This window comes from Cryptomeria japonica, chromosome 5 (genome assembly GCF_030272615.1).
Source record: "Cryptomeria japonica chromosome 5, Sugi_1.0, whole genome shotgun sequence".
In the NCBI taxonomy this organism is placed as follows: domain Eukaryota; kingdom Viridiplantae; phylum Streptophyta; class Pinopsida; order Cupressales; family Cupressaceae; genus Cryptomeria; species Cryptomeria japonica.
The window spans coordinates 203,642,497-203,654,816 of NC_081409.1; the positions used below are offsets into that span (position 1 = coordinate 203,642,497).

The following is a 12,320-nucleotide window of genomic DNA, read 5'->3' on the forward strand; positions in this document are numbered from 1 at the left end:
GAGCTTAGAACATTCTATTTTTCATCTTTTTATCAGCTTAAGCTAATGTTTAAGGATGATTTATGAGTCTTTGTTTTTTTCTTCCAGGGAAACTGGCATAGTCAAATTGCAAATGCAAGGGGCCTGCAGTGGCTGTCCTAGCTCTGCGCTCACTTTGAAGTCTGGTATTGAGAACATGCTTATGCATTATGTACCCGAGGTAATTACCTAGATGCTTACAAGTTTAATAATTAAAAATACACATCCTTGGCGTTATGGTGTAGTTGTTTTACAAATTGAATAATTATAGGAATTTCTTGAACTCTTCACTTTTGTCTTGTGAATTTCTCTATTTTCATATTGTGAAGGAAATTAATGGTTGCAATTTTCATGCCAATAGTATTCATTTCTGATCTTTGTTTCTACACATGCGGATGTTGTCTAGTCCTTTATTAAAAAATTGAAGTGGGGTTTGAACTTTATTCTTTTTCTATTTTGTGCTTATCATATGGCTTTATTTCAATTTCTATGTTACCTTCTGTTTCTGCATTGATGGCTTTATTTTAAGTTTTTCTTTGGCTGCGGAAGACTCTGGTTTCCCATTTGATTTTCTCGTTTATGGTTAGTACACATAGAGATGTACTTTCTGAGAACTTTAGGGCATCAAGGTTGCTTCAAGGAACATGTCTCCAGATAAAGTGAGGACAGACTTAAGGAATCTTTCTCCCATTGATTGTCCAAATTAAGATGTTGGCTGAAGATGGAGGCTGTAGCTTCATTTTTATTGTAGTAGTTTGTAATGTCCCGTTTTTAGTTCGTAACTGTTTTTCAGTGGTATTAGCCTATTCCTGACCCTCGTAGGCTAATATGGTTGGATTGGGGGTCCTTTGAGGGATGCAGCTTCTCCAGTGATCAGAGTTTTATAGGTTTGGCTTTCGTTTGGCTTCATTTGGACTCCGTATGCATTACTTACTAGAGATGTTAGAGATGAACCCTTGCTATTTTTAGTAAAGGGGTATGGTCGTATGTAGCTTCATCATGTCAGTTCCTAGTTCAGACGACACTAAAAAATGTTGAGTAATAATGGAGATATGAATGTTTATTTGGTTTAAATAAACATTAATGGTTTTGAGCTTATTATAACTTAAGTGAGGGTGGTGGCATCATGTGATAGGGCCATTTTGAATTAATTAATGAGGCTCAATTTATCAAGACAAATATTAAATGACTTGGTGCACTTTTTATATTAAATGTCATTTAATTTTAATTAATGCATTTATGGAGGAAAATTGAACTTTTTGTGGAGAATATATAATGCCTCAAGAGAATTGAAGCTATTATGATTGTTATATTGTGAAATTGTTGACTTCTTTGGAAGAGGAAGAAACCTAGGGTTTCAGACTGCTAGACCATTGGAGAATGTGCAAATCTTCAATGCGTTGTTGCTTTGAAGTAGTGAAATATCTACCGAATTGCAGCCTATAGGGAGAGCTTCACTCAGAAGTTTTTATTGTGCAAATTGGTGAATGATTTCTTTGATTTCTGAGCCAAACAATCAAATCAGTTTGCAAGGTCAGAATTCTACTTTTGAGGAAGGGATTTCACAATTGCTAGCAGCCTTTGTAAGGACCGTACCAAATCTGCAGGTGCCATTGTAAGCCGTAAACTAGTTATAGTAATGTAATAGTAATAATTAAGTTGTTATACGGGTGGGTAGTTGGTAGTTGTTGGCGGTTGATGGCTCAACCAACCACAGACTCTTTATATGCAGCCTTGTAGCACATTTGAAGGTGTGGGTTTTTGGAATAAATAAAATACATCTCTAAGTGCATCTATTCTACAAGTGGCTTATATTCTGTGATGTATGCTTCTTGACTGCAATACCTTGTACTTAATTCGTCATCATTGAACCTGATATATCTATGGTTATAGTCCTGATCGACATAGGCTACTAACATTTTGGCACCGTTGCCTAAGTCGAATCTGAAGGTCTCAGGAGGGAAAGCTGGCGGGATGGAAGTATAATGGGTCGTCCAATCGACCAAAGCATCCTGGTGACAGACAGTGACGTGGAAGATAATACCGAAGTAACCAGGGAGGATTAGTTGACACAAGACCAGATTCACGCGTGGGACGTTTCCGTGGACCGGTACGTACAACGAGAAGCGAAACTATGCGTTGTCTCGACTGGTACGGTACGAGCGTAACTCAATGTGAACCAGGCGGTACATGATCTCCTGGGTAGTCTTCCACGGTTGTTGGCATGTGTACTCGTGGAACATGAAGAGGAACGAGAGAACATACGAAGGGAGAAACGTAGGCAGCAAGTGCTCCAACAGTACAAAGAAAGGAATCGAAGGGAAGAAGAGCAAAGGGACTCCACACAACGACGAAACCACCGTAGTTCCAATAATTAATGCCAAATACACTCAACAAAGATCGAAGCCGACAACCCCCAGAGGAACAAGAAGGGAGCCAAGAAGACATAGTGAGAAGATCCTTGCGCATCCAGGAGCAACTGGAGAGGCGCTTGAAACTCTACCGGATAGTTGAAGAAAGAGGGAGCTTGGCGGAAGGTTCTTGACAACATACACAAGAGTGAGACAGGAGTCACAACAGCCCACAGGCAATAGGAAGTAGTGAGAATTGGGATCAAACAACTGCGCTGACCGAGTCATTCAACAATTCCCAGAGTAAACCGGGAAGTACGAGAAAGATGGCACATAACCCCGAAAAACAGAAACTTCCCAGATTCAATGGACTAGGATCAGAGGACCCCGCTTGCCATTGTAAAACTTGTGTCACCATATGGCAGGCCAATGGCAAGGATGATGAGGATAACTGGCTTTAAGCATTTCCAGCCACTCTCCGTGGAATTGCCATTGACTGGTACACGGACCTGCCCACCACTTCAAAGGATACCTGGAAAAAACTTGCTAAGGCGTTTGAGGAGGAGTTTCGGCTACTTCGGGACAATGACGAGATCGTCGCAGAAATATACAACACCAAACAGGGCAAGAGTGAGACGGTAAGATCCTACTACTGCAGACTAAAAGTACAGCCAAACGGCTTTAAAACTTTCACATGTTCGAATACTTAAACATAAAGAAACTCCATTACTCCACTCTGTTATACAATGAACAGGGTATAAAGGTGGCATTAATTTCTGTTTCTAGATCTTAAATGAGATTCTCAAATTTCCTTAAAAATACAACTCAAAACTTAAGCTTGCTCTGATTTTGAGTGTAGTTTTTAATCAAGCAAGTGATTTTAATATTTTATCTATACGATAATCATAAAAATCGAAAGGAAAACATGCCTGATAGACAATGATGCTGTTAATGACCTTGCCTCTTAACTGGACAGTTTTCCCTTTACTCTCTACACATTCACCACAAAGACAATGCAAAGGTTCTTCAATAAACAATGCTATAGTACTCCCATGCTCTTGAGCAGGCAGAACTATGATTGCGTATTGCAAAGAAGCCAATGATCAAATGCACAGTGAGTATGAGATAGATTAGCTGAGCTTAACAATGTTTATGAGTAGAGAGTCTTCCACTATGATATAGCAGAATAAGCTGATGATAAAGAAACATTCTAGTACTTAAAGTTCAATAAGCCAGTGTGACTAATCAATGAAAAAGCAAACTCTTTCTTACACCAATTCCTTTTAAAGATCGCAAAAGGCAAGAATATGTAGACCATCTTTTGATGGTCCATGCATTGTGTAACAAGCGGTGGTCAAGGAGTAACGTCTCCTTCCACCATGATAACAATCAAATAAGCTACCTTTGGCTTACTAGCCGATATCATAATTCCTTTTTCGTAAGGTACAACAAAAGTATACACATTTATATTTAAATACATCCCCACGTAAAAGTTATATATCATAGATACATTATATGTATATATGTATATATATATATATATGTACATCTTCTAACTATTATGAATGTATGTGTATATGTATGGATATGTATATATGCTATATAATTAATGAGATTGTTCGATGAAGATAAATTATGGTTCAATTAATGTTCACATTAATAAGCTCAGGAACAACATACACACATACAACCGGAAGACGATAAGGAAAAGACTAACCACCTACTGACAAACATGGCAAGATGACCATCCTAAATAGCCAAGGTGACAACCAACTTCAAGGACAACTTCTCTAAAGGCTCAGGGTTTGACGGCGAATTGATTGATCTCTTCCAAAGTCTGCAATCCTCTCCTTGATGGTACTCTCCCTCCTTCCCGAGGGCATAGCTTTTCCTGCATCCACTTGTTCATATGAAAATAGTTAGACCAATCTTATCTTCTCATTAATCTCATATATATATATATTAAGAAAAGATAGACGTTGCCAAAATAATCATTCATGTCTATCAATTTATACTTAAGATTACTCATTCACATATGGAAGTAATAAAATATCAATGTTTGAGCAACACACAATCACATCATTCAAATTAAAGGCATGCATAACTGTTTTTTTTGTCGTTTGCCATGGATGTTAGAAGAGGTTTCAAGGGATATATCTGACTTCCTCCTAGGATTGTCCAGCACGGTCCCATCAGACTTGGGCAATTCTCCTATGAACATTATCAGATTCTTCTTTGGCCCGTTATGGTGACAAATGATGATGCTCATGATTCTCCTATAAAAACCTTGCTACACAAATACTTTTCTGGTCTCTCACTTTGTAATCTGCTCCATGCTTTATTAAGGGGCCCTTCTGATTCAATGAGTGAGCAGCTCATGTGAACATCTGGCTCACAGCTGCACAGAGTTGCATAATGCAAGCACAAAAGATGGACGAAAAATGTAGCATTCAGAAAAATATATGATCTTTATTTATGTGTTAATGAATTACACACCATATGGGACTTAACAGAATTTATGGAACCCAAAAGCCTATTCTACCCAATGAAGAAATGTTCAACTTATTGCAGAAACATCTGCGTTACAATCTCAAAAGCCTATTCTACCCAACCAACAAATGTTCAACTTATGCAGAAACATCTGTGTTACAATCTATCCCCTTTCTAAAGCCCAATTATGCCTATGACTACCATGTGCGAACTTCTACCTCAGCACACTTTCAGTTAGGAATTCAGATCCAATTCTAAAAAGGACTTCAGCCCTGCCTTCAGCAGCTCTTACAGAAGGAAAAATGGCTATTTTTTATTCTAGTGGAGTGTCATATAATCTTTCATAGGCGTGGGAACTGAAGGTCCTTTGTGTTGTAGCCAGAGCTCCAAGATCTCATGATGCTTCATCTTCCATTTGGGCATTTCTTTCTTCCTTGACTGTTTCTGGTTTGGATGGAACTACAGAGAATGGTGAATAGATTCTCATTCTTAAACAAGCACCATTTGAGATACAAAAAAGAAGGATATTGTGGAGTAATGTGTTGAAGAAATCTAAGCAAATCTCATTACTGAAGATTTGTTAAGTATTTTGTATGATCTTACTTCTAATCAGTATTTTCACTTGCTATCAAAGCAAAGGGATAATGAAGTTCTGTTTTCTCTAGGGACTTGCATAGGCACACATGAAAGTATAGCAGAGGCCGACAGGAATCCAACACATTTGCTAAGATGTATGAAAAGTAAACTGACAAAAACAAAGGGAGTGGAAGGCTACAATTTACATGTAGAATAAATGAGATTCAAATCCAATACATTTGCTAAGATGTATGAAAGGTTAAATTGACAAAAGCAAAGTGAATGAAAGGCTACACTTTACATGTAGGATAAAGGAGATTCAAAACATTACACAACACGAACAATAAACCTTTTTCTGGATAAACTGCATAGAAGCTAATGTAGCTTTGGTCAAACATTTTGAATGAGCTACCTCATTCATATTCAAGCAATGTTTGCATTATCTTTGGACCAGATGTTCAAGAGTATAAAAGGACAGGTCACTAATTTGGGGAAGCATACACTATGAGTTCTCAAAATGGGTAAAAGAGTTATACAGATAAACATTGGATGTGAGAATTAAAATTTTCCTTTGTTAAAATAGAACAATTTTTTAATTAAATTCATAACGAAGTGTGACATTTTAGATATATTGGGACTAACATATAGATTGGCTTTACTATCTAAGTATGATTTGTAATGTTTTTCATGTATATTAATTGAATAAATACTATGTTCCACACCGTTTTGGGGGTGGGGGGATGACAGGGGATATGTTTCGGGGATGACAGTTCAAGGGCCATTTTTAGGGGATGACAATATCAATATATATAGAGAGAGATGTCAATAATTGATGACAACAACATCAATATGTAAATAAATCATGAGTAGGGTAACAGCATAGTAAACTTCAATAAAGCAGTATAACAACAGTCTCAAACATCAAAATACCATAGTCTATCAGTATCCAAGAGTCCCAAACATCAAAATATAGCAATTTCTGGAACTAAGCCTCATTTGGGCTACCAATATCCAAAGACTTAAATCATCTGAGTCAGTATCACTCTTTGCCTTAGTTGGATCATCCAATGTTAGCTCGACCATTCTTGGTTGCACCTCCTTGTCAATTTACCTAAAATCTTTAGGATCTACATCCCATCACACTGTTGGAGTCTGTTGATGCTCAATACTCTGTCAGTCCTGAAGTCTCAAGGCACTATGAACCGCAACTAGCTTTTTAGCTTGTTTTGAGGTAAGGCTATTTCTCTTAATGGAGTGGATGAAGCCATAGGTGGACCAATTCCTCTTTGCAGTAGAGGAACTAGCAATCTATGAGAGCAAACGGGTAGCAAGTTGTTTCAACTATGGTCTGTCCTTCCCATGAAATTTCCACCATCCAATGGGTTTTTTTTGTGCAATAGTGGCCTTATCTGTCCTAACCTTTGTTTTGTTGAATGTAGGACCCTGAAGATAAGGCCACTATTGCACACGCTCCCCGTCTCTGATAGGGTATAAGCCTAGGAGCTTGAGAACCTGGAAGTGTTCAAGAACTTGAGAAAGGTAGGGATTCAGATTAGCATAGGAATCAAATGAAGGGGAAGAGCATTCAAGCACCAATTTTTTTCAAAGATGGACAATGAACAAAGATAATGATAGTTGAAGACATTGGCCAAATTTGGACTTAAGCTAAATTCTGAAATTTTCCCTCAATGCTCGGTGTTTTCACTCCAAATTGGAATAAGACCTTATTCCAAAAAGCGTTATTAACACCAAACTTTTCCCCTAAACTTAAGTTCCATCCTAAAGTTTGGTATTAGCACTGAAAATGGGAATTAGGCTTGTTCCCAAAAATGTTCCTGATGCTGAGTTTAGGTCTGAGTTTCACCTCTACCTTACAAAGTTCAATATTTGCACTAAGATTTGGAATAACTATTAATCCTAAAATGTTTCCTAGGGTCGAACTTTAGCCCGAGTTTGCAGAATCAGCTGATGATTAGGTCAAAATCCAAGATATTTTAAATTCAACCCAAGGTGGGGGCAATCCTTGTCATAGTTGTGAAGGCATCAAAGACTTTTCATGAGCACAAATAAAGGTTGCGGCTCAGAATCTGGTGTTTGGAGCACTGAAAAATCAGAATAAACACTTATTCCTAAAGTTGTTCCTATCACTGATTTTTAGTCCAAACTTTCACCTTTCACTTTGTAAATTCAGTAGTCACATTCCCTAAAGCATACCTAAGCCCAAGTTTGTTTCTCAATTCAGATTTTGCAGTCACAAAGTGATAGGATTCAGGTTACAAGCATTGACAACAAAATTACAGACAAAAGGAATGATGAACAACATAAGGAAATATAAGATCCATGTGCTTAGAAGGCTAGAAGCCAAGAAGAATGAATTGTTAAAAAGGGTATGAGCTCCTTGCATACCCAAATTCAGTACCTGCATGTGAAGTCAGAACAGTTCTTATTCCGAAATGTCTTCCTAACTCCATGGTTTTGACTGAGTTTTACCCATAGAAATGGGACTCGAACTTGGCAAGGCCGACCCGGACTCAGACTCGGGATTCGGAGTCAGACTCGGCTTCAGACTTGGGAAAGTGAAAAGCTCAAGAAATTTAGAGATTTTTAAAGATTTAAAACTTTTTTCATGCACCCTTTATTGAATACACCTTAAAGACACAATAACATCATCAAACTCGGCTCATTTGATTACATACACAAGTATACATCAATCACATAAGCATAAACACAAATTGTAGCTGAAGGAAATAACAAACATAGATATATAAATATTGTCAAATGTATACGATACTACAAAAATCATGGAATAAAAAATCCATGTCATCATATGATCATCATCAAATGTTCCATACAAATACCAAAGGTAAATACAACTACAAGCCTATGGCTCAGAGGAGCTTGCACCCTCCAGCCCCGGCCCCGACCCCGGCCCCTGCGAAGGCGTCTAAGGTAGGTCCTAGGTGATTCGACAACCATAGTTGCTCCCCGTGACACCATGTCATGCTCACCAACATCAGGAACATCTGTGTCACTATCTGCCTCTGAATCTCCTGTCTTTGCTCGTGCTCTCCGCTCCTACTCTGCCATGGCTATAGTCTTAGCCTCTTTATCTACCTGGTCGATCCAATCAGTGTCAGACTCGGAGGTTAAATTTTCCCTACTTCTATCGACGCAGTTTCCCCCCATATTTTTTGACAGGGGTTTGGGGGGCAGCGCCCCCAAGGTGGGGTTTGAAAAATAAATTGAATGAATGATTCAATATTCGGATGATTACATTGAACGATATACACACGTATATATAGAGGTTACAAGACGATGTTCTATAATTAGAACATAACATTAAAGTAAAAGATTAAAGAGCTAAAAGCTAAATTAAGCTTAAAAGCTAATTAACTAAAAAGAAAAAGTTAAATGCTAAATAAAGCTTAAAAGCTAAATGACCATTAAACAAGGAACTAAATATAGGTGACTAAAATATAATTAAATATTTTAATACCCTCCCTTAATGGTCATGCTATCTATCACACCAAGCTACCCTCTAAATTTGAGAAACTTTGTCGGGCTCAAGGACTTGGTGAGGATATCTGCAGTCTGATCTTCTGTAGGAATGTACTGTAGTATCACTGATCCATCTTCAACATATTGGCAGATGAAATGACAATGAAGCTCCACATGCTTTGTCAGCTCATGGAAGACTGGATTTTTGGCTAAATTTAGAACCCCTTAATTATCACAAAACAAGGGAGTAGGTCCTGGTTGAGACATTTGCATGTCTGCAAGCATCCTACGTAGCCAAATTGCCTCACATGCTACCTTAACAGTTCCCCGATACTCTGCTTCGCATAAGTACAAGGGTAAAGCTTCATCCTTCCAACAGAAAGGACAAGGTCAAGGTCAACCTCAACAGTCTTCCAAAAAGAAGAGCTTACAGTGTTCCTACTGTCATATATATGGCCATTTGGTGAAAGATTGTCGGAAATTGATAGCATCCCAACAATCCAAATTGGGAGGGTCCAAGCAGAAAGCCAATTCTGCCACACATCCTGATCAGAAGGAATCTGCCTTCTATGCGTTCATTGCCCAAACCTCCTCTGATGATGTTCAATCATCAACCTGGTACATTAACTCTGGAGCCTCTCAACATTTCACACATCGTCAGGATTGGTTTATAGAGTACATGCCTTTCACTGATTCAGTGATCTTTGGTGGAGGCGAAGAGTATACTGTTGTCGGCAAGGGCAACGTTCAGATTTCATTTGGTGGGAGGGATTTAATATTCCTCAATGTATACTTTGTACCTGGTATGAAGCTCAATCTACTATCAGTCAGTCAGATTATGCAGCATTCACCATAGCTGGATGTCATCTTCGGGTTGCACAAGTGCAGCATTGTTGACAGGGAGACTCGCACTACAGTTGCAGTTGGTATTGAGGATCGTGGTCTTTATAGACTTGTTGATTCTACTGGTTCTTAGGAGCTCGCCATGGCAGCTAGGAGTACTTCCATCAGCACTCTTTAGCATCAGCGATATGGGCATCTCAATGTCCACTATCTCTCTCAGTTGGTTCGAGAGGATCTAGTTGTAGGATTACCTGAGATTCAAACTCAGAATCATGGAGTTTGTGGAGCGTGTCAAGCTGGAAAGCAGCATAGGACTCCGTTTTCAGATGGAGACGCTTGGAGAGCATCCAAGGTCTTGCAACTCGTTCATGCAGACATCTGTGGTCCCATGAACACTCCATCAGTCACTGGATGCAGGTATTTTCTATTATTTGTTGATGATTTCAGCAGACGCATGTGGGTTTATTTTCTTAAGCAGAAATCAGAGGTGTTCACCATGTTTCAAACGTTTAAGACCTTAGTGGAAAAAGAGTCTAGCTGTCAGATAGTCACTCTTCGGTCCGACAATGGAGGGGAATTTTGTTCTATAGAGTTCACCAACTTTTGTGCATCACATGGCATTAAGCATCAACTTACCACACCTTACACCCCACAGCAAAACGGTGTTGTTGAGCGCAGGAACCGTATAGTCACTGAGATGGCTCGGTCTATGTTGGAGCATAGAAATGTAACAAAACACTTTTGGGTGGAAGCGGCCTTCACTGTAGTCTACCTTCTAAACCAGTCTCCCACAAAGGCCGTTAAGAAGATGACTCCAGAGGAAGCTTGGTATGGCAGGAAGCCCAAAATCGGTCATTTGAAAGTTTTTGGCTCTACAGCTTATGTTTTGATTCCAGATGCCACGCACACCAAACTGGATCCAAAGAGTCAGAAATTGATGTTCATCGACTACAGTGACAACCACAAGGCATATCGGCTGGTTGATATAGACACTAATCACCTCATATTCAGTTGAGATGTAGTATTTGATGAAGAAAGAGGGCCTTTTCAGCCTTCCTCTCCTGATTTGAGCACTGAGGATCACCCTCCAAAGGCTGTATGTATGGGTGTTCGTCTTCCCTTAGCTCCACCTGATGGGAGGGATTTAGTTGACTCTGAAGTTGTGGGGTCTCCCATGCATGACATTGCACCCCCTGACTTTCCTCAGGATCTTCTCGATCCACATCCAGAGGAGCTTGCTCCAGATATTCCAGGCACTCTTCATCCTGCAGCAGATGTTGGTACTTCTACTCTCCGGCCTAAGTGGTGGGCCAAGACCATTGGCGATCTTCATGATGATGAGCTTATTGAGGGTAGATTAGTTAGAGGTAAGAGCAAGCAACACAGTTAATTTTGCTCTTATGGCCAACATTAATAGTATTTATGAGCCTCAAACATATACAGAGGCTAAAGGTGTACCTGAATGGGAAAAGGCTATGGCAGCAGAGCAACATAGTCTTTTGAAAAACAACACTTGGGTATTGTTCGATCTTCCTCCAGGAAAGAAGCCCATTGGTTGCAAATGGGTGTTTAAAGTCAAGTATAAAGCTGATGGGAGCCTTGATAAGTACAAGGCTCAGTTGGTGGCAAAAGGGTTTTCACAGAAGGAGGGCATCGACTATGAGGAGACATTTGCTCCCACAGCCAAGATGAGTACCATTAGGCTTGTCCTCGCTCTCTCAGCTCAATTTGGATGGAAAGTCCATCAAATGGACGTCAAGGGTGCCTTTCTCAATGGTGATTTGCAGGAAGAAGTCTACATGACGCAACCTCCAGGTTTCAAGGTTGCCGGTAAGGAACACCAGGTATGTAGACTAGTCAAAGCACTCTATGGCCTCAAACAGGCTCCTCGTGCATGGTACATCAAAATTGATAAGTACTTGATTGATCAAGGCTTTCAGAGGAGTCCTTTAGATCCCAATTTGTATGTCAAACATACTAGTGATGATATTCTATTTCTAGTAGTCTATGTTGATGATCTCATAATTATTGGCAATGTAGCACATCTGATCATGCAGGTCAAACAAAATTTGTGTCAGCATTTTGATATGACAAATTTGGGACTTCTCCATTATTGTCTCGGTGTAGAAGTTTGGCAGACTGATAGCCACATATTCATTTCTCAGTCAAAGTATGCCAAGAGCCTACTAGATAAGTTTCAAATGCAAGATTGTAAACTTGCATCTACACCTATGGAGATAGGGCTCAAATTATCAGCCAGATCAGATTCACCTGTAGTGGATGAGTCTTCATTCAGGGAACTAGTGGGCAGCCTCATCTATCTCACCGCCACTAGACCTGACATCAGTTATGCTGTGAGCTATATTTCGCGCTTGATGTCAGCCCCAAAAGTTGAACATTGGGTTGCAGCGAAGCGTGTGCTTAGATATGTGAAGGGCACTCCTAATTTTGGCATTCTGTACAGCAGAAGCAAAGATCCTAGGCTGGTTGGTTTTACAGACTCAGATTGGGCAGGTTGTGTTGATGACAGAAAGTCAACTTCTG

General features: G+C 39.5%; 1 protein-coding gene across 4 annotated transcripts in view; it reads left to right on the forward strand.

Moving 5' to 3' along the window:
* Positions 1-12,320, forward strand: part of LOC131051143 (nifU-like protein 4, mitochondrial) — a 135,939-nt gene that overhangs the window by 106,435 nt on the left and 17,184 nt on the right. For all 4 annotated transcript variants that reach the window (XM_057985526.1, XM_057985525.2, XM_057985523.2 and 1 more), the window contains exon 5: positions 88-199. In XM_057985526.1, the coding sequence (XP_057841509.1) occupies positions 88-199 (112 nt within the window). The remainder of the gene's footprint in view (positions 1-87; positions 200-12,320) is intronic.